Source organism: Alternaria incomplexa, assembly GCF_024043165.1.
Source record: "Alternaria incomplexa strain BMP 0042 chromosome Unknown scaffold_6, whole genome shotgun sequence".
Lineage (NCBI taxonomy): Eukaryota > Fungi > Ascomycota > Dothideomycetes > Pleosporales > Pleosporaceae > Alternaria > Alternaria incomplexa.
In genome coordinates, this window is record NW_026249855.1 from 1,179,019 (window position 1) to 1,200,683 (window position 21,665).

Here is a 21,665-nt window from a genome sequence, read left to right on the forward strand (position 1 = left end):
CTATAGAAGCCATGAAGGGTTGGAAGATGTGTCCTCGGAAGATGCTAGTCTGGCATGCTCGGCCTTGTTTGGATGGTAGAAAAAATATCAACGGGCGATATATACGTAGAAGACATGAATATGAATAGACCAGTACACCGAGTAGCCGGGAGGTTGTCAGAGTCGAAAAGTTGATTGTGCGCATCCGCGATAGTGGGCTGGGGTCATCCAGGCTCCGGTTTTGTCGACGGCGTCATCGCGCGGAAAAGTCGTGACTACCTGTTGGGTAGGCTGAGAGTTTCTGTCGGGAATGCAGAAACGACTCGGTATCTGACCGGCGGGGGAGAGTATCATATAAGACGGTGTTGGTCTTGGGGACCCGACGACGCCCTAGCGCTAGCGTGGTTCGCGCTGACACCTGCATGCATAAATCTCCGGACCCGAATAGCTTCACGTTGCGTCATTGGGCATGCGATGTTCTACTCCCTGCGCAGCACTGCTGCATGTGGTAAAGTCTGGAGAGCACATCTATCGCTTATCTGTTTAAGAAGGGGCTTTTGGCGAGCCACATTCGTGCCCATGCGTCGCATCGGCGTAATCTCACGATGGACGCGTCCAACGCGTCGCTCCTCCCTCAAGAACCCCGAATTCAAGCTCACCGATGTGTAAAATGCCCTTCAGTTGTCCGCCTCACATCCTCAGGTAAGTTCTCCGCACTACTCTTACGCGCCCATGGCAGCATCCGTATCCGGCTCTGACATGGTTTAGGGCCTACAAGAATGGCGACTTCACCGACTTGGTTATCAGCTGCGGCAACTCGACATTCGATGTGCATTCCGTTGTTGTTGGCTCAGCATGCGAGTTCTTCGCGAATAATATCAAATTCGCTGGAAAGGTCAGTCCACAGCGTTTCGCGCCAACCTCCCGTGCTGACATTGGACAGGAAGCTGATGAACGACGTATCGATCTGCCGGACGATGATCCAGACATGATCCGACGCTTAATCGCTTACCTGTATCTGGGTGATTACGATCCCACCGACGACATTGGCATCGCCGCGTTCGAACAACTCAAGCAATATGACCTCAATACAGCAGCGGCGCCTGCTCACCACCTCCGCAGGGATGTATGGGGAAGCTCACAGCCTCATGATCAATGCGCTTGCCTCGCGTTGAACCTCGAGAATATCGAGCAGCCGGAATTGAAAGTGGAGCAGCAGAAGAAAGCGTCCCAATACGTCAGCCACCGGAAGCCCGACAACAGCATCGAAATCACCAGTCCGCTTACAACACACGCGAGCATGTATGCGCTCGCTGATAAATATCAGGTGAAGGGGCTTAGTCGTCTGGCAAAAACCAAGTTTCGGGATAGTCTGGATCACCACGTTGATTCCGAAGACTTCATCGCCGCAGTACAGCTCACGTATAGTAACACCCCAGAGACCAACCGCGGTCTTCGAGACGAGATAGTGCAGGCTTTCCGGACATATTTCAAGGTGGACATCACCGAGTTACCTGGGCTGGAATCCAAGCTAGACACCATTGATGAGTTGGCATTTCTGCTTCTCAAATCCTGGCCCAGGAAGATGGAATCTGCAAGCCCTCAGAAGATTGCCTCGTCTGCAGGTGTCACTCACACGGCTTCTCATCTGGTTATTACCGCTGGTCCGCCCACCTCCGGTACCAACGCGACTTCTGCTTCTTCCAACGCTCCTGTGAGGAGCACTGGGTTTGCCTCTTATGCTCATACGCCAGGTGCAACTACCTCTAGTACTTTCGCCGCCGGAAGCTTGTTCGCAAGCCTCCCCCCACGTGCTTCGGGTGGATTCGCAAGCTTCTCGTCAACACCCAGTAGTACTGGTAACGCGGGATCAAGTCAACCAACTCTTCCTTTCGGATCTCCAGAGTAACGGGCATTCCTGTTATGATACTAATTCAACCCCTTTCACTATGTTCTACTCTGTGGCATACAGCCTTTTGCTTTAGCTTGCCGACCTTATTTAGTGACGTTCGTTCGCGACTTCCTCTTCGTCATTCGAGCAAGTGCGATACCCGAACCTCTTCCTACTCACGGAAATCGCTCCTGCCGATACCTTATAAAACTCTTTGTAGATCACCGAGCGCACTTTCTCGCCGGGTGCGATAGCTGTGCGAAGCTAGCAGCTCTATGACAACCTCCTCGTCTTTCTCTTGTAATTCTTCCTGTTATCCACCCGCGCGAAAAACCCAAAAATTGCCATTGGCACCGCTGCATCCATCGATTTTGGCCTCTTTTTGGAATCACGCATAATATATACGCATCTCTTGCATCGCATTCACCATGTCGAACGCGACCAGAATGTCGACTTCGAACACAGACGCCGACATCACCCTGCCGCATGCCTCATTGCTCGCATACTTCCGTAACTCAGCAGCTGTTCATAAAGCGACAAACAACGTTATCTTGTCCAATGAGAACAGCCGTGATACCAACGCGCATCAACTGCTCGATCCACCCACCGAGGACGACGACGACGAAGAGTCGAGACCAGGCTTCTGGGGCGAAGTGGATGGAGCTAAGAGCTCGTCTGGATCATACTCGTTCAGCGAAAGCAGATCAGCTTGGCGAGGAGCAGCCGCCTTCTGCTGTCTTTGGTGTGCGTTCTCGGTCATTATCCTCGGCGCCTTTGGCCTCTATTTCACTGTCGACCTTGCCTTTAGCCACTATGGACTGGGTACTGGGATGGCGGAGTGGGTCATGTACAGACAACAGCTCCCACCGAGCAACACCCGTGGGGTGAGTCACTCGCAAGACGACAGTGGTGTCGGTGAGTAGCGTACTGATGTTTAGCGTGCCTCAGATAAAGTTCTGCCTTGAGATTCCGAACCGCGAGGCACCCGGCCCGCAGGCCTGGCACTACCTGAAAGTAGACACCGGAGATCATTGCACGACTGATACCATCGACTTCATCCTCAACTCAAAGGAAGCATGGAAGGTTCAGCCAAATGCGATTCTGCTCCTTAGGGACGATGCATCATACCTGGCTCAGCATCAACAGATTCGGGCACCCGTTATCTCCCGAGAACAATCACAAGCTCCTAAGCTGGGTGACGATGTTGCAAAAGAGAGTCACTTGGGCCAAACAGTTTGAGAGGTCACATTTGGAAGCTTTCACTAGCACTTGGTGAATGACACTGGCATTCATTTTCTAGTATACTTCATTCGCCACATTGTTCGTTTGGCATCTTGTAATAAATCTTTTGCATTTCCTCCGCCTAGCAGTGCCCACTGATGATGTTAACATCGCCGCTGCGAGAACGCACACTTTTGGTGAAGTCCTCAAACGGTCGAGTCATTATCTACTTGTTCGGAGGTCCTCGGAGTCGCGACACGTATCTTTTGATACCATTCCTTTGCGCATGAGGCGTATGAGACGCGAAAAGTGTGGCTAGCTTGCCGTCTATGGGTTGCCTCTGAGTCATTGGTGAATGACACAAGTGTTGGAAAGGCTTCTTCATCGTCGAAAGATGGTACTACCCGCTCATCAGCGCGTGCCCATATCCGATAGGCTCGTGGGTCTTCCTCGTCAGGTACTGTGTCGTATATGGCGCGCTCGGCAGGAGGACTTTGTAGGATCACTTCGTAGTGCATCTCGCGACCCGCGATCCAATCGCTGTATTTTTCGTACATCGTGACGCACTGGTCATCTTGGGCGTCTTCAAAGATCAGATACACAGCTTTCAGGTCCTGGAAGAAGTGGTGAGCTTTGTTGAGCGCGTCGAGCCAAGCAAAGGCCCTGACGCTTGGGTGAAGAAGCTCAATCACCTGGATACTAGCAGGAAGAAGCTTGCAAGGATTCGGAAAACCATCGCCAAGAAGAAGATCTTGTGGTATAGTAAGGGTTTCCAGCTGCTTGAAGAAAGCGAATGTGGGGACCGGCCCCATCCACTTCAAGAACTCTTGGTCGAAGCTATCGTACGCACTCACTGAGAGGGTTTTGAGGCTAGGCGCAACCCTGGAAAGGCAGTACATCATCCTATTACTCTTTACACGCTTGGAGTGTGCACTCTTGGAGTGTGTAAGGATAGGCTTGACAATAGAGAAGCCGCCAGACGAGTGGAAGTTGGTGAGCTGGATGGAGAGATGTTCCAACCGTGGGAACGATGTGGCCGAAAGAAAACCGGCATGGAGCGCCCCGTTGTGATCAACTTCCTTTGCTACACAGCTAGCGAGCTCAAGTTGAAGAGTATCAACAGCAGGAGCGACGAATGAAGCGGGGACCCTGCATTCTCGCGCGACCTCTAAGCACTGCAGCTTCGGCAGAGTACACCAAGTCTTGTCAAGACGGCTGCCGAAGAACCGCAAAGTTTCGAGTGTCTTGAGACCACAGATCTGGGATAAATCCAAAGCTGGTCTGTTGACAAGGTTCCTAAGTCTTGCGTTGATGATACCTTTCATGCGAGAGGACATGATCGGATCGGTTCGTTTGAGTTTCAGAAATTCCAATAGATAGTACCCAGGCTTTCCAAAGAGTTTGTCAAGAGGATCCTCAGCGTAACGCTGCTGGGACCATACAATGCGTTCGTTATACTCCACATCGTCGTCCGCTACACGAAAGTCAGGCATAGTGGCAAGGATCTCTATCTCCAGCTCGACCAGATTTGGAAGTAAAGCGAGAATAAGACCACCACAAGCTTTGCCGTCGCCAGAAAGTAAGCGCGCTTTCCAGTCTGGCACACGGATAGCCCAACCAGTGCCTTTCCTACCCATGTCGTCGATCACTCGTAGTGCTTTAGCGATGTCGTCAGATGACCATTTGGGAGGCGACGTTGGCTGCCCTCTTATAAGACTCATTGATAGCTTGCGTACGCGAGATGCTAGTTCAGGTCGGTGAAGAAGCGCAAGCGCAAAGGAGAAGACTTGTTCGACTGCGCAGTGGTAGCTTCCCGAGTAACGCTCGTTAAGGGTAAGGTTGGTGTAGAGCTTTTCATTCGCGATACGTCGCAGCTGGTGCGACGCGAGGGAAATATGGGCGAGGTCGCTTTGTCTTGTCATATATCCTGTGATACCATCGAGCAGCTCCTCTGGTAAAGCAGACAATGCTCCCATGTTCGTCGGAGGAGACACATCTGCGTCCAGAGGTGAAGTAAGCTTTGCTTGGGTTCCGTGGTGCTGCATCTTGGTTGGGTTGAAATTTGGATCCAGTTGAGTGAGCGCAATGGATGAGAGGTATTGGGGAATGAGCAGTGAGCCCGCAAATTTATATGAGTGAGGGATGTCCATGCAGACGTTCACTTCGTGGCCCTAGTCAATTCACCTGTTCACAACCGCCCAGGCTTCCTCGCTTTCATTGAGCTCGCCATTTTCCCGACACTCTCTTTGCCTCATAGCGTAGGCTACCACTAGTCTGCGCGTTGTGTAGCAGCTTCCTTCACATGTTCTTCCAATCGGATCCGCTGCGGCGTCTTTTCCTTACCGCCGGGATAGACATAGTTGGCAACTGGGGCCTATGAAGACGTTAGTATAGTACTGACCGAACATTGTAGACTGCGACTACCTGAGCATAAATTCTGGCTGCGATCTCGGCTTGCCAAGTGACGTCTTCTTTCTCGTCGTGGTACCAACTTTCTTCATTCAGTGAGTCAATCTCTTTAGATATGACCTTCGTCTCTGATCCGCTATTCTTTAGATTTCTGTAGGTCGGCAATATAACCTCTAGGAAATTAAGCGTAATTCGCTCCTTGTCAAGCTCTTTCGCGTCCCATCGACTGAATGGTGTGACCATGACTAAGGTGACTTTTGGGCTTTTGGCAAACGAAATGTGCCGAATGAAAGCAATATCGCGTCGGAACTTGTCGTATACACCGTGTTCCCTCCAGACAAAACCTGAGGGTGGTTCTTGGGGCGCTTCGTCATATGTACGCACATTCCAACCAGCTTCTTCGAGGAAGTCCTCGAATCGTACGTACACCACGATGTTCCGGACATGATCTCTGGGAATAGATCCACACGGGAAAGGCGTGTTGATGAATTCGCTCATATGTCGTGCATCGCGGAGGTGGAATACGTTCGTCTTGAAGAAGGTCTCGGTGATTTCTAGAGCCATCTGAGAACCACATAGCTTGGGTTTAAATATGAAAACCTCTCTCAGAGCTGCCAGCCGTTCTTTTACAATCTCTTCTTTCTCGACCAGAGAGAGTTGGGGAGGCCAACCGTCCTCTTCAAGGGCTACCTCATGCACCACATCTCCTGTATCGTGCTCATGGAAGAATTCGTGGTCAAGATTCGGTATGTGAATACCATCGTCCTCGTGGCATAGGAATCCGTAGATCATGAGACGCAATTCTGCAGCACCTCCCAGAGCATTCTCGAGGTTCGTAGCAATTTGCCTGATATCGTCGGTCCCATTTCTCATAATCCGAGAGTTTGAATCGCTGTGTATAGTCAGTAACTCGTTATTCCTCGACCTGTAAAGCTTGCCTGTTGAGCCGCTTCCTCTTAGCCCCTTGGACGTCCAGTACATCATCTTCGCAGTCGTCGATCAGCGCTCTCTTGAGTGAGCCCGTCATTGCACCTGCGCGATGATCGTTTCTTGGGAGTAATAAGAGAAGACGTGTTTACGACGACGCAAGTGTCTATAACTGGGGTTGATAAATTATAAAGGTAAGTCGCGAAGTCGTGTCTTGGTTTCGGGCAGCCCGGATCAAGCCCAGGCCACAGTCTTAGACAAAGGCGCACCGTAATTCTTCGTTGGGTTTTAGGGCAAGAAGAAACTCGTGCTGGCCCCCAAGGCTACTTGCGCCGGAAGCAGGGCCATGCAGGGTCCAATAGCGAGAGGCGGCAGTCTGAGAGCATCTGGGTGGCTGCCCAGCCATCGTCGCGTGTACCGCAGAGTCGTAGCGACTATTACAGCTACATGAGAGTAGTGCAGACTTCGGTTGTTGAGATGACGTCGCATGCGTAAATGTTTTGCGCCGAAGACAAAGTTACACTACCTAGGTAGGCTTCCCCCAGGGTAACAAACCTGAAATCTACTTGTTATCCCTTTGATGACCATGAAGACTACGGTAACCAACGACATGATTGCGCAAAATGCTGCTGTATTGATGTAAGCAACTTTTCGAATGCGTATCGCCCATATCATCACAGACGTAGGGATGCGTGAAGAGAAAGTTCTAGAGAGCGGTGCCGACCGTTCCGACCTTTTTATTGAGATGCCGACGTTCTTCGTGCATGTCTCCAGGCGCTGTGTTCCTCCATATTGCGACTCTTCTCTGCAGTTCATCTTCCCCCTCCCTTAACCGCTGGTCATGAAGCTCGTGAGAGCGAGCTAGTAACGTAGCATAGTGGGGTGGTGCTGGTTCGTTGGGATAAGCGTAGCGGGGATACTCCCGCGCATTCCATCTCTGCTCAACGTCAGTATATTAGCAAGAAGTCCAACCAACAATCCAATGTACTTCTTTATACTTTTGCTCTTCTAGCTCATACAGCCATGTGATTTCAAAGTCTAGCGCGGAGGCCGTTGATGCATGCTCTTCCTCGGCGTCATCGGCTTTTATCGTGCTGACTGTCACTGTCGCACCAGTACTCTTGAGGGCATGATAGGGCTCGAGTGTCGCTTCGATGAAGTTGAACAAGACCCGCTCTTCCTCGACACCTGCGGCACCGAAGCGGCCAAACGGAGTCACTATTACCATGGTGATGTGTGGTCGCGAAGGGAAGGGGATCCGCGAAAAGGCTTTGGCCACGCGGGAGACCTTGTCATAGACGTTGTTTTGACGCTCTTCCCATTCAAAATCTTCGCCAGTTTCTTCCGGTCCGCCATCTCCATAATCCCCTTCGCCCCAGCCTGCCCATTCCAGGAACTCTTCACAACGGATGTAGACGCGGAGGTGCTTGATCTTGTCGCAAGCCCGAATGCCACAAGGAAATCTCCCTTTGAGAAATATTTCGATATTGGCTGCCGCATCGCGGAGGTGAAATTCGTTCTCTTCGAGGTACTGCGAGGTATTTTGACGTGCTTGCTCCTCCCCGACTTTGCGCGGATCGAATCGAGATTCGTTCCATATTCGTTGCGCATCTTCCTCGATCTTCTCATCTATATCTTGGTTCATGTCATCATTATCCTCACCGTCGAAATTAGCTAAGGCGGCCAGCCCCTGCTCATAATCATGGAAGTTTGCATGCTCGAGATTTGGGATGAGTACCGGACTAAGAAAAAGTGACCACGTTCTCGAAGAAGTCGCTTCTTCTGCCATGATATCGGTGCATGTACCTGAAGAAGCGAGAGAAGGGTGTTAAGGAGTGCTTACTGGGTCGGTACCTGTTCCCGTAGTTTCGGGTCTGAGCTTTTGGCCTACGTAATTGATGCAAGTGCCCAGGTCGGGTTATGTGGGGTGGCTAGCTTCCTCCCATCATCCCACCAGCAACGCGTCGAGCTCGCACCAGCCCAGAATCGCACAGCGATCATCGCAGCAATCATTGCAGCAACAGTACAGCTACAACAAAAGAGTGCAATTCGAACTTTGATTGTTGAGATTAAATCGCATTCAGGTAATACAAAGGAACCCGCCTCAACCATTCGAACACTACTTCGAATTGTATTTCGGATGATGGCCGAAAGTCCTTAAAACCTAGGCTACGCTATAGTATACCAGCTCCGAAAAGATTGAAATCTGCCACCGTAAGTCGCAAGTACGCCTAGCTGTTGGTCGAGTCATCGCTTTAGCTCGCATCAAAAGCCGATAAATGGTACGGACTATAGGTACGCCTTCCCGATGATAACCCTGCCTCCATCCTCATCATATCTATCAACAAAGCGCAGTTCCAAACGCTGGTCATCTGTCTCTCGGATCTTAACGACATTTCTCCAGGTCTCAGATCGTTCCACACCTGCGCCCGTGCCGTTGAGTTTCTCGCTCGGCGTCGAATTCATCGCTAATGCCATAAGCTCAGCTACATCTTCCCAGCACTCGCCGCCATAGTACTGTTGCCTGGCAACCGCACAGCCTAGAACTACTCCATGTACAAGCACTGTCAGTGTGAAGACAAGCAAGACGATCATCGCTACCCAACCGGCTGTGTTTCGGAGCCCATACCCATACCCGTATGAGTCGAGCTTGACGCGCACAGAGTAGAAACCGGAAACAGGGTTCCATCGAAGAGAGTTCTCAGTCGCAATAGGGAGTTCCAGCAGCGTTACTACATCGTATTCGGCAGTAGTATCGGTCTTGAGAAAAGAATAAACACCAGATGCACCTCGCGCTACGCCATCCGCAAGCACGGCGCCTAATAGCATGGCTATGGTCTCCTCAATCCCGCCGTTCTTATTCCCAGCTGTGACATTGGGCGCCGTAAAATCCGGTACACTGCTATCGCCAATTTTGCCGTTCATAATGGCTGTTTCCAGGAACGCGGCCATGCCCGTCGTGTTGGAGGAGGAGTTCGCCAACTTCTCTGTTTGATTTGCATTGAAGAAGGCAGCCCAGTCGGGCTGCAGATCGAGCGGTTTGTCCGAGAACACGTGGTCGGGACGAATCCATTGACCATGTTGCAAGTCGGTTTCAAGGATTATATCGGAGACATTGCTGGAAACCGTACTCGAGTTCAGAGGCTGATAATACGCATCGCTGGCTGCCCAGCGTGCATCTGCTGAGCAGGCCACGATAGCCGAGGACCAAAAATCGCCCGTAGCGTTGAAAGCTACAGCGGGTACGATTGCCAACGCAAGCAGTGATGACGATGCATTGGCGTCATTGTCCTTGTACCACGAGAACCGGGGGTGTTCATCCGGGAGTCCATCGAAGATCTCGTTGTCAGCGTCTAGATAGGGACCGGGTACTTGGGGATACAAGGGGTCCTGCCCCCATGCTCCTTCAACGCTGGGAAAAGAGATATTCTCTCGGTTCGAGTCTCCGTGCCAAACAGACATACTACACCTCACAAAGATGATAGGTTGGAGGAGTGGAGTATCTGCTGCGATACGTAATTGGGGGTATGCGACATCGCTAGTGCCACCAGCGTTTTTGCGCCTTGCGTAACTGTAAAAACTGCCGAGTGTCCTTGAAGCCAGCTCTGTAAGAACGGTAGCGTACAAAGAGACGCCTTGGCTGTCATGGTCGGTCTTGATGGCAACCTTACGTTGGACGCTGCTATAAAGGTCCGTGAAGAGTAGTTCATTGCGTGATCCACTCTGGGTTAAACCGACGAACTGGTCGACATTAGCTCTTTGCGCATTGTGTTTAATAGAAATCGGAGCTACATACCCATTTCAAGACATCCAAGAACCCTGCTGTCGGGCATTGTAGATTCGATAGGTCGAAGGGATTAATGAGGCATTCAGCAACCTCAGTCGCATTCAAGCTCATCGCTTGAGTGAAGACTGTTGGCCAGATATTTTTTGCCGTGGCGTTGTAGAGAACAGTCGAGCTGTCGGCCCAAAATGGGTTCTTCATCTCGTACCCACCAAGCGAAGGAATCATGGTGATGGCGGAAGATGGTCCTAGAGCAAAGGATAGGATACAGGTGAGGAATAGCAAGCCTCCGAATGGCAAATGGTACCCCCACCCTACCCAAAATGACCGTCTGAACAGCATTCCAGGCGAACTTGTGAGGTAAGGTGCGCTGACAAGTCCGAAGGGAATACCTTGACGTCGAACCAGCAGTTTTCGCATGTAATAAAAAACAACGAAAGACAATGATGCTAGCATCAGCAACTCGTGGACCTTGGCGGCGAACTGCCATGCTTTGAGCTCCATGTTTTGCCGCCGCTGCTTCTTGACCTCGAAGTCCCTCCAAAAGGTCTCACTGACGTGCACCCATAGAAGAGCGCCGATGATGGTGAGCGATGCAGCGTGGACCGTAAATTCGAGCCGGGGAAACCCGCGTTTCAGGGCGATTTTGGCTTTTTCAATGGGTTGATATCTGCGTTCGTTGATTAGTTGCGTAGATTCTACGGCGCTCCCGTGAACATTCGTGCCATCTTTGGAGGCGGACAATGGCTGGTCAATCAACATCTTGGTGTCTTCTATCGCTTTCTGTAGGCTGTGAATAGAGAAGGAAATAGAAAGGGCGGCGGAGCGCAAGGAAATACCATAACTAACAAGGCTGAAGACGCAGGCTGTCTGCGCCGACGATAAGACTTTGACATGAAAACCCTATCAAGAGGCAGTAGAGAAAGCCACAAGAAAGCCACAAGCAATTCCATAGGTCGGGTATTCTTCCAGACGCATATTATATGCGGGGGCCGGATGTTAGACAAGATAAAGGCTGCGGGCAACAAGGCTGAGGAGCTGATGGCTGCGATCTTCCACACTCAATTCATAATTAGCTTACGTGACGCGAATATCTCAAGGAAGGCTGAATCGCAAAAGCCTCTAGCTGTTGGCTTAGGCAAGAGTAGGAACAGTAAGAGGTGAAGTATTTCAAGGACTCTTGGATGCTCTACATACCGGGAGAGGGCTCTCGCAATGGCAAAGAGCAAAAGATAGATGGACGAAAGCCGCCTAAATCGGCGCATCTGATATGCTAACTATTTGCAAATTAAGACCAGCAAAGGTAAGGAATAGCTTTTATGCTAGAAGTGCCGAGCGAAGACAATACATCACGCGGTCCAGACCCGTGGCGCTCAACTTCTGCAGCTTCAAAAGAGGCCCAGTCAAGGCGAATCAAATGGGCGTCTGCTGTAATGTAAACGGCACACAGTTGGCTGCTATGCAGGGCAGAGCTAGAAGATTGTTATGCTGTTTGTTGTCATGAGCTGTGTAGTTGAGTGAGTGTTTAATAGGGTTCTTCGTGCATCAACTCCTGAAAGCGTCAGATCGCCGTCTTTGCAGATAGATGGAATAAGATCCACGTACTACCGTAGCGCACCTGGATATGAATTCGAGTCATGTGTGAGTTTCGTTAAGATTGCCCAGGTGGTGTTTGTGTAGATGATTCCAAGGAAAGAGCCCTGGAGGGCGAGGAAGTGGATCTAGTCCTAAACGAGAATGGTGCCGTTCGGGAGAATGACGCGAGGCCGAGCCTCATCCATGTTCCCCAACGCGAACATCGGCGCATCCACTCGACGCGACGTAGCAGTGCATCCGCTGAGCACGTGCTAGTTAGCCCATGCTCATGGAGACAGTATGAATGAGGAGGACGACTACGAGAATGGCGCCAGTAAATATCCCCACGACGCTCGGAGGAGCTGCCAGCTGACCGCGCGCAACAGGCTCCGCCGAGGAGGAAGATGAGCAGGAGGAGAATGATGCCATGGATGTAGATGAAGAGGAAGAGGGCGACGATGCAGATGACGGCGATAATGACGACGACGATGCAGAAGGCGACAACGACAACGACGATGAAGACCAAGATCAAGATCAGGACCAGGACGAGCCCGACAGCCCTTCGCAGCGACCGCGCAACAGCATATCCAATGGCGGTACAGCTGGACAAGCAGACGGCAATCCATCTGTCACCCTCACATCACCCAGCCCTCGTGCAGCGGCTTCGGGCGTGCTTGGAAACCTGCCCTTCCACCCCAGCGTGCGACAGGAGGCCCTGAATGCGCCCATATACGACATCATACCCACCATCGCCGCACCGCATAGCACCTCAATCAATGCCATTACCGCTACACCAGATATGCGATGGGTTTTCAGCGGAGGCGCGGACGGCTATATACGAAAGTTCAATTGGGTAGACACGGCCAACGGAAAGCTCGCCCTGACCGTGGCCCAGCGACACCCTTTCGTTGACTCGGTCACCAAGGCGGGCGTGCTTCTCTCATACTGGGAGAATGAGGACAGTGCTGCAGCCGAGAGCTTATCTCCTGTATACTCGCTCGCAGTACACCACCAAGCGCTATGGCTCTTGTCGGGTCTGGACTCGGGAGGCATAAACCTGCAGTCGGTGCGCCATCAGGAAGGAACGCGGATACACACACTCAAGAACCATACCTCAGCCGTGTCGGTCTTGACACTGTCGCAGGACGAGACGTCGGTATTGAGTGGTAGTTGGGACAAGACTATCAATGACTGGGACTTGAACACTGGAAGCGTTAAACGGAAGTTCGAGACGAGCGGTGGACAGATATCCGCAATCGAGCAACGTCCGATGTCTACCTTACCTATACCTCAGGATACCGAAACCCTTCCTACCTCGAACGGCACCTTCTCCTCCAACAACTCCGCCCGACCTCGAACCAACGGCGCCCTCGCGAACGGCGCCGATATAAAGCCCGTGATACCCAAGGAAGAAGGTACTGAGGATGCTCAGGGATCTCCAGACGACTCGCTGTTTGGAGACAAGGACCAGGACTCTTTGTTCGGCGACGGCCAGGAAAACAACCTCTCGGCCACTCTTCCTTCGTTCGGTGGTGACGACGACGAGGACGAGTTCTCCAGAGCCATCGCGAACGGCATACAACAAGCGGACGACGACGCCAATGCTGACATGGACATGATGGACATGGGCGGTCCTGTACAAGCACCCGAGGAGCCAGCTGCGGAACAAGCGAAGGAACCCCCAGTAGATGCTGAGAACCAACCAGCAGCGAATGGAACTACAGATGCGCAGCTCAATGGCACTTTCAACGGCCTGCCCCATGCAGAGGATCTCGAACAGTCTACGACTACTTCCGCAAACCAGACCGAGCAGCCTGCTTCATCTGAAACGACTTTCATGGACGCGTCAATGGACGGCACATTGCGTATCTGGGACCGCCGGCAACCGAACCCTGTCGCACGCATCACACCCCCGCGAAACACACCACCATGGTGCATGAACGCATGCTGGTCACCAGACGGCAACTTCATCTACGCTGGCCGGCGAAACGGCACAGTGGATGAGTACAGTCTACACAAGAGTCTACGAGAGCCGCGACGCACATTCCGGTTCCCCAGCGTCAGTGGTGCAGTGAGCGCAGTTCGAGCTATGCCCAATGGGCGACATCTCATTTGGTAAGCTCACCTCCCCCTCACACGCGCACACATACATACGTGACGTGACGTGAGACAAGCACTAACATGTACCAGCGCATCATACGACATCCTCCGTCTCTACGACCTCGCCCACAACGACGCGGGACCGAAAGCCGGCGCGGCCGCTACACCATTCTTTATTGTCCCCGGACACCGCACCGGCGTCATATCGCAACTATACCTCGACCCGACTTGCAACTTCATGATCTCAACGGGCGGAAATCGGGGCTGGGAGGGAGCATCAACAGAGGTGATGCTTGGATATGAGATTGGCATCGGATCTTAGCATGTACTATACCCATTGATCGCGGCGTTTGGAACGGCGTTTCTTGAACGAGGGGGTCTGCGTGCACTTTTGTGATTGGGTACGAAGAGCAAAGAATAAAGAGACAAGAGTTTTAACGCGACGATCGTGAGTGCAACGCGTGTACCAGGTGACGTAGCTGGGGTAATGGGCATGGGCATACGCGCAAGTGCTGATTCCGAGATGTTACGACGAAGCGTTTAGGTCGAAGCTTAATCTTCTTTTCTTTTTTCTTTTCTCCTCTGGTTGTTGCAGCCCTCACGTTTGTTCTGCCATTGCAGCTGATTGACTACTTGCAGGCTCGGCATTCCCGCACCATGTCGATGGTGTCACGCGGAACACGCGTCCACCATAATTTTTTTCCGTGTGGAAGGAGCGGGGTAATTTTGATGAAGTCTTTCTCAGAAGCGCTTACTATCGCATTGACCCGCGGAGAAGAGTATACCCAAACATAGACGGTAAAGGAAGTGACGTAGTCGGTGAGAGCCTCGTTGTACCAAGAACATGCATTGGGCGCGAGGATAGGGGCAGACAGTACGCGCGCGCATCTCAACTAGATCTCGGATCGAGAGGGGCGATTAGTCGGATCAGAGTCCGTGGTGTTGCAGAATTCGAAGAGACGGCGGGGCTCATCTCAACCATGCACCCCACAGACAGGATCCCTGGCACCGGCGTCGGCATCCAGTCAAGGCGACTGGAAATCTGTCAGCGCTGGTACAAATGCCGGCATTCAACACTATGTAAGTCGCTATCGGCACGGTGTGTCGGGCTTTGGTGCAGGAACACCAGCGGTGAGCGCCTCGTATGTACGAACGGAGACGGAATCGAAACGAGGCAGGCGGCCAATGATCATCTCTTTCGAACTTTTCGTCGCCTCGCCGAAACTCGAGCCCGTAACTGTAGGCGCGCGTCATAAAAAGTCCGAGGTGGACCGACGCTGGTCCGATATGTGTTTCAAGAAACCTGGAACAAAAGCGTCCGAGTTGTCGTAGACCCACAGGTATGGTGTTTCTTTCTTGGTACAAATGCAGGTTGGCGGTTTGGGGAATCCCTGCTGGGAATTTTGTAGGCTAGCGAGCGACTTTAGCTCCCGGGCGCTCGCGCCTCGTAGATCGTATCGCGGAAGGCATGGCGGAAAGGGCGGTGTAGGGCGGTGAATGGCTCTGGAGATGCATCGTGAAGGACGTTGAGGGACGGACTCTGCGAGGATGTAGACGTCGGTTGTGAAGAAATCTAGTCTTGCTGGGGTTGTCCCAGCGGTGAGTGGTAGATCACGGTACGCGTGCCACTGCATCGGTCGATTTGTGTATACTAATGACCCAATGATTGGAAATAAAAAGCAAATTGTGTAGAGAGCGCCGCTAGGGCATGCTGTGTAGTCCACCAGATCTGGCAAGACGTGTGCAGTCAAGGGAGAAAGCGCTGCGAATAACGGAGGCTAGGTCGCATGGAAGCCAGCATGCCAGGGAAGACTACACGCTTCGAACGTAGACGATGAGCTTCTATTCGCAAACGTTGTTTGGTTCGCATTAGGAGAGAAACTGTAGAAGCGTCCAATCCCGTGTCGAATGCAGTTCATTAATGGCGTAAGCGACTTGTAGTAGCATCTGGAAAGAGGAGCCGAGATTGTCACAGCTGCCCCTAGCCACCCAACAAGGTAGTGTTCTTGAATACCCAGCCGCGACAAACTCGTGCACGCCGAACATCATTTGGAACATGAACAGCCATGAGGCGCACAAAATTTCGTGTCGAGAGCTGAACGTGAGCTCCCAAGACTTCGTCTGCTAGCATTAGCGAGCGGGACGCATTGAAATTCAAGAATGCAGGCGACTCCGACTCGTCAGGCGGCATCAGGGTTCAGGTGACACTGCGGTGGGCGAGATAGAGTTCTTAGTCAGATATTGAGGCGCAAGCCCAAATTGGCGCCCGGGAACCGCGTTACCCACGTCTACAGTATCCGACTATCGTCGACGTTGACCGCAACGTCAGAAAACGGTGACTGTAACATTACAAAGCCCAACAGGAGGGTCGTGTGTATGCGAAACTACGTCATTCCATCTCTTGTAGAGCCCAAGCAAAATCGGGCCGTATCGCGGTTGTAAGGAGGAATCTGGGAAAACAGTAGAAATCTCAAAATAATGGAGAACTGGATAGTGGAGCCGAGAGCAGATGCCGCGTTATCCCAGGCTGTCGAATGATACGGGTAAGACTCCGTGTAGGCAGACCACGGTGCCAGGCTTCAATAGTGGCAATTGTCACGGTGATCCAAAGTTAATGTAGTTTGTCAGTGTGGTGTATTGGAGCCGCATCAGCTGAATCATCCACGGAGCTGAAACCCTATCCATGACCTTTTGATGAAACATTTCTGGAGGAACGCCACCGGGTTCGGTGTAGTCGAGCGTCGGCTGCAGGCACAGAACAAAGGTTCACGCAAGCAGCCTCGTCATGCCCACGACGAGCGTGGCAGGGCGGATGTAGCGGGACTCTAAGCAGTTCAGTCGTGGCCTCTCAGCGACGCGAGCGAGCGGCGTGTGAGCAGAAGAGGGTGTATGATGGACCAAAAGAGGCAAGCCTGAAATGAGGCTGAGTGGGAACAGAGAGGTTGTGATGGTATGCTGGTGTGATCTGCCCCGCCGCTAGCGCTGTATCGTGACTGCGTAGTGTCTTCGGGCCTTTGGCTCCACCCTCGACGCCTAGTGTCGCCAGTCGTCGTGACGGCTCGCTGCAATTTGCACGATCGCGCTGTTCAGTCTCTGGCCATAGTTTGATATCTAGCGGCACTCCATGGATCGTCAGTCCTGCATTAACGGCCGTCGAGTCCGCAACACCTAGTGGCCAATGCGCGCGTGCAGCCTGCAGGTCATCCTACACCGAGATGGTGTGCCGCCAACCATCTCATGTGGCCCGCCCGCCATCACTCTGCCTGTCACCCATTCCTTTGCGCCCTGGGATCCTTACCTATTCTGCTCACGCTGCACTAAGCTTCTCATCCACACCGCACGCTAATGCGCATGCACTGCACATGCAGGGCACCTCTTCCGGCTGCTTCGCTCGCCTGTCAACATAAGTACCCAAGGAATCCTCCAGAATATGCATCCCGTACCAGACATCTCGCGGAGGATAAACCACGGTTCCGACTAACTGTCGCTTCTTGCATTGCCCTCTCCCAGGCAAACACTTCCCAGGCAGCACTCGCATTGTCTCATATTCGTCGCCTCTCCCACGCCGCCCACTCGTGACACTCCCAGAAGCCTACCCCAAAGTCACGCATATATAGCTTGCGTGCGCCGCTCACCACTGGCGAACCTACTACCAAAATCTCCTACCAGCACCACTTGTGAACTCTCTTCACCGAGCGTTCGCGAGCTGCTGTTTCAGGAAGGACCGGCCAGGAGCCGGGGGAACGAACACCATTCTCGGTCACATCGCCTTTGTCAAGGTTGAATCAAGCGCTAAGCCATCACTACCTGTTCGACGTTCATCGCTCCTTCGAAAATTCAAGGACTTCCTCTTAATAATGCCTTCCTATCTACGAAGCACCCCTCGCGCCTACTCCTTCCCACCATGGGTTGAGACTGGCAACGACGACACTAATGAAAACGATCTTCCGGACATCGACGAAGACCCCTTCTCGCACTTCATCTCACCACCCATCACCGAGGCTGACGACCCGTACGAGCTGTCCCTGAGCGCAGGCATCGACGTCCAGGAAGGACCGCGCACCACCAAGTCCTCCAAGTTCAAGTCCAACCTCGCCAACAAGTGGACCCGCTATGTCAAGCACAACCACAGCCAGCTTCACACTCAGTACCACGCACCTATCATTTACGAAGAGGACGAGGAGGAGTCTTTCATGGGGCTGGATGACGACCGATTGAACGACACGCCACAAGTTGTGTCTCAGCTCAGCCCTCCACGGATCAGAATCACTGAACCATCACGAGGCCGTGCACAGGATCTCGCAACCCGCAAACAGCAAAACCGTCGCCGGTACTCGCGCACACTATCGGGTCATCGCCACTCGTGGAGAGAACCCAGCCCGGACCTGTTCACTGTAGACGAATCTGAAGAGGAGGATGTTCCTGCGCTACGTCGCGCAAAGACTAGGAAGCCCAAGGACGGCGCGGAACGCCGGAGGTCATCGACCCGATCAAAATCAAGAGCACGAGTCGACTCGGTAACGGGGGAGTCGATCTTGTAGCACGGTAGCACGGCGGGATAGAGAAAAGGGTGCATCATGGGGGAGGGGTTGGATACACAGCATTGCGCGGCGTTGGTGGCTTTTTGACTTTACACACAGCATTGGAAAGGCGTTTTTGGTATACCACGGGCTTGCATTTATATGGTTCCACGCATTGGGCGGTGTTTTACTGAGCATTTACACATACTGTACTGCATTGCGTGCCGCGGTAGCATGATAGCGATCGAACAACAAACAAATTCCACTTCACAATACCTTCAAGCTTCATCCCCTCCTTCGCACTTGGCTCGGTGATATTGCTATGACGACCTCATCAAACGCAACGGGCCAACCCCTTCCATTGACAACCTCCGTCGGCGGTATACTGAGTCGAGCACACGCAACCATCCCCCACCCGAAAACGCGACTACTGCAGACTAAGAGACAAGCGTGCAGTACCGTGACCTCACGCCGCATAACCCACGATAGCGAAAAACCACCAACAGCGCCCAAATTACCCCTCCACACGCCAGCAGCGAACATCCCTCTTTCGCGCGCTTACCGCTCCAACCCTAAACCATCCGAAAAACCTCCGCGGCGACTGTCACAGCAAGAATAATCGGGTCTCCCGGCACCACCGCTACAGAGGCGAAGATAATCTTATCTTACCAGCCAACTCAATTTTTTTTCTTCCTCGTCTTCCGTTCAGCCTCACGATTGCCTGCAGCAGACCAAGTCGTGATTTTCGTCTGCCATTACTCCAACAAGGACTAGCCATACCGCTTTGTTCTGTATCTTGCATGCAGCCTTGTGCACTGCGCATGTTGCATGAGAAAGTGTGCCCAAGAAACATCTACCGGCATATATCCATCAGCTTCACCAACCACATTTTCGGATTGTTTACCCCTCACTTCATCCATTCACGAAGCGCAGCGTGCCGACATTATCGCAGGAAAAGGGTATTTTGCACCGCGCATCTCTTTTCGGTGTACTTTACGCGAAGAGATCTACACATGTACACAGCTTACCTTTCCCAAAGTTGCTGTAACATGACCTGATATATCGTGACCACTTGTCATGTCCACGCTTTTCCATCCGCTTCGGATGACAAGACCCTGCGTTTGGGATGATGTACCCTTTTGACCCTTACAGATAGGACGGCGATCTTACTATGGCGTGCCGCAAAGGGTCACGCGGCGCGAGATAGGCGGCGGAGGGCTTTGATCCGGGGTCGGCATAGTTGACGATGGTACTGAATCATGAGGCTGCCTGGCGTGATTGTGATTGCGACAGGCGGGGTCTAAATCTTTTTTGGTGGTTTCCTCGTTACGATGGTGGGGTGGGGTGTGGGTTGGGCATGTGGCCTGTCTTCGGGAGCAGAGTGGCTTCCTGTGTAGAAGGGCCGACTCTGTGGGGTCGGCATTCGGAGACCCACGGCGCGGATTGGTGGCTGGATAAGATAAATGTGAGGTTGGGTGTGCTACGCCTGTTCGCGATCGAGATCGTGAAGGATGTGGTGTTCGCCGTGTGCATGGCATGATCCGCAAGAAGTCGTCATGTCGGAGGATCTGGATATGTCGTGCGCAGCGCTGCAGCCGCCTGGCTGTCTGCGACGCAGGGCAATGATAATAAGGAAAGCCGATCCATCTGGCGTCTCGCTAAGTGGACCACAGCCTGGGGAAGCTTACGCGTGGAGTAGACTGAGTTTCGGGAGGCGTTGGAGTGGAGATGGTCACTGGAGACGATCACATCGCCACGTTGAACGAAGGGTGGATGTTCATTGCAGTGAGCATTGATGAACATATCCGATGGCAATTGCATGCTTCCAACATGCCAATGTGACTAGTAGGTGTACTCGTACAAGCAATCCTCATGCGCGTGATTAGTGCAGATCTTCCAAGGTTACGCGCACTACGCGTCGGCCGGAATGACGTCGTCACCTGAGACGCGACTCCAGCTTTCACGACCAATGCATCACATCCTTACACATCGTGACATCCTACCCTATCATCTCAACACCCTATAGTACCATCATGCCGCGCTTAGATGAAAACACGCACCAAACCCTCCGCGATGCAGAACAGGGGATCCGAAGGCGAACCGCCAGTGCCTGGGACAGCTTCAGCAACTTCGCCCTACGCGACAACGTGCTCGAAGTAGCCGTCGGACTGATGTATGTACATTTCTATAACAAAATACACGTAAATAACCCATACTTACTCGCAACCCAGCCTCGCAGCCTCCTTCACCGCCGTCGCAAACTCCCTCGTCTCATCCATCATCCTCCCCATAATCTCGCTCCTCCCCTTCCTCTCCCGCAACCTCGACGCCAAATTCGCGATCCTACAATCTGGACCCAACTATAACACCACAATCTCCAATGGCTACAACACCCCTAAGCAGGCTGTTGACGATGGAGCTGTGGTGCTAGCTTACGGCGAGTTCCTGGACAAGATTGTCAGGTTCCTGGTTGTTGCGTTGGCGCTTTGGGTGGTGGCGCTGGCGTATTCGAGGGGCAGCGGGGATAACATCGTCAAGAAGCAGGTCAAGTGCCGGTTTTGCAGAAAGTATATCAGTGAGAAGGCTAAGAGGTGTGTGAATTGTACGAGCTGGTTGGATGGCAGGGAGGATAGAGGGTAGGATGTAGTTTGGAATGTAGGTGTCTTTTTCAATAACCCTTATGCTCAACGTAATCGAGAAATTGGTTATCTAACGAAGTACTCCTGCGTTCGAAGGCACAGCATCTCCATACCGCATCCTTGAGAAGCTCCTCTCTCCACCTGAACTTTTGATTGTCGCGTAGCGTGATGACGGCACGAAGGTGATGCTGACCCTCCCGAAGTTCTACTTCGTCGTCTGAATATGTCAGGAGAAGGGACCCGATTGATCCATGATCCACACACATTGCATCATTGCCCCAATCCAGCGCAACGCGCGCGATGCAATATTTTTCGAGTAACAACGCCGTCCCGCGGATCTCGAAACGAAACCCGCCCTCGATATCGCTCGCTTGAATTGGCTCAAAATGCGCGCAGGCAAGATCCTCTGTTTTGCTGTTGACGTAGGCTCCCACGAAGCGGAAGGGTAGACCGAGAAGTTTCTCTGACCAGTCTAGTTCTCGGCCCGCATCGTTGAAACGCATAGTAAGGTAAAAGTACCTATCAACGCTGTCTGTGCTACCTTGGAAGCCAAGAGGCGCTATAGTAAGGTATGTCGCTTTCTTGTCTGGCTCGTCGAGAAACAAACGTTCCAGTCTAAC

The 21,665-nt window shown here is 52.5% G+C and overlaps 9 protein-coding genes across 9 annotated transcripts; 5 read left to right on the forward strand and 4 right to left on the reverse strand.

Moving 5' to 3' along the window:
- Window positions 1-640: 640 nt before the first annotated feature.
- On the forward strand, window positions 641-1,888 carry J4E90_004957 (uncharacterized protein; the record flags this gene model as incomplete). Its single annotated transcript, XM_051434516.1, has 2 exons — window positions 641-681; window positions 748-1,888. The coding sequence occupies 2 exons, from the start codon at window positions 641-643 to the stop codon at window positions 1,886-1,888; spliced, it is 1,182 nt and encodes a 393-aa protein (XP_051291772.1).
- Window positions 1,889-2,298: 410 nt separating this feature from the next.
- On the forward strand, window positions 2,299-3,109 carry J4E90_004958 (uncharacterized protein; the record flags this gene model as incomplete). Its single annotated transcript, XM_051434517.1, has 2 exons — window positions 2,299-2,754; window positions 2,819-3,109. 2 exons carry the CDS (start codon window positions 2,299-2,301, stop codon window positions 3,107-3,109), a joined length of 747 nt encoding a protein of 248 aa, XP_051291773.1.
- Window positions 3,110-3,297: 188 nt separating this feature from the next.
- On the reverse strand, window positions 3,298-5,067 carry J4E90_004959 (uncharacterized protein; the record flags this gene model as incomplete). Its single annotated transcript, XM_051434518.1, has 1 exon — window positions 3,298-5,067. The coding sequence occupies one exon, from the start codon at window positions 5,065-5,067 to the stop codon at window positions 3,298-3,300; it is 1,770 nt and encodes a 589-aa protein (XP_051291774.1).
- A 293-nt stretch (window positions 5,068-5,360) lies between these two features.
- On the reverse strand, window positions 5,361-6,373 carry J4E90_004960 (uncharacterized protein; the record flags this gene model as incomplete). The annotated part of the gene is made up of 2 exons (XM_051434519.1): window positions 5,361-5,465; window positions 5,516-6,373. The coding sequence occupies 2 exons, from the start codon at window positions 6,371-6,373 to the stop codon at window positions 5,361-5,363; spliced, it is 963 nt and encodes a 320-aa protein (XP_051291775.1).
- A 1,009-nt stretch (window positions 6,374-7,382) lies between these two features.
- Window positions 7,383-8,216, reverse strand: J4E90_004961 (uncharacterized protein; the record flags this gene model as incomplete). The annotated part of the gene is made up of 1 exon (XM_051434520.1): window positions 7,383-8,216. The coding sequence occupies one exon, from the start codon at window positions 8,214-8,216 to the stop codon at window positions 7,383-7,385; it is 834 nt and encodes a 277-aa protein (XP_051291776.1).
- A 500-nt stretch (window positions 8,217-8,716) lies between these two features.
- On the reverse strand, window positions 8,717-10,439 carry J4E90_004962 (uncharacterized protein; the record flags this gene model as incomplete). The annotated part of the gene is made up of 2 exons (XM_051434521.1): window positions 8,717-10,168; window positions 10,224-10,439. The coding sequence occupies 2 exons, from the start codon at window positions 10,437-10,439 to the stop codon at window positions 8,717-8,719; spliced, it is 1,668 nt and encodes a 555-aa protein (XP_051291777.1).
- A 1,647-nt stretch (window positions 10,440-12,086) lies between these two features.
- On the forward strand, window positions 12,087-14,208 carry J4E90_004963 (uncharacterized protein; the record flags this gene model as incomplete). Its single annotated transcript, XM_051434522.1, has 3 exons — window positions 12,087-12,120; window positions 12,173-13,901; window positions 13,977-14,208. 3 exons carry the CDS (start codon window positions 12,087-12,089, stop codon window positions 14,206-14,208), a joined length of 1,995 nt encoding a protein of 664 aa, XP_051291778.1.
- A 3,535-nt stretch (window positions 14,209-17,743) lies between these two features.
- On the forward strand, window positions 17,744-18,427 carry J4E90_004964 (uncharacterized protein; the record flags this gene model as incomplete). The annotated part of the gene is made up of 1 exon (XM_051434523.1): window positions 17,744-18,427. The coding sequence occupies one exon, from the start codon at window positions 17,744-17,746 to the stop codon at window positions 18,425-18,427; it is 684 nt and encodes a 227-aa protein (XP_051291779.1).
- A 2,012-nt stretch (window positions 18,428-20,439) lies between these two features.
- Window positions 20,440-21,046, forward strand: J4E90_004965 (uncharacterized protein; the record flags this gene model as incomplete). Its single annotated transcript, XM_051434524.1, has 2 exons — window positions 20,440-20,579; window positions 20,638-21,046. The coding sequence occupies 2 exons, from the start codon at window positions 20,440-20,442 to the stop codon at window positions 21,044-21,046; spliced, it is 549 nt and encodes a 182-aa protein (XP_051291780.1).
- Between the last annotated feature and the right edge of the window lie 619 nt (window positions 21,047-21,665).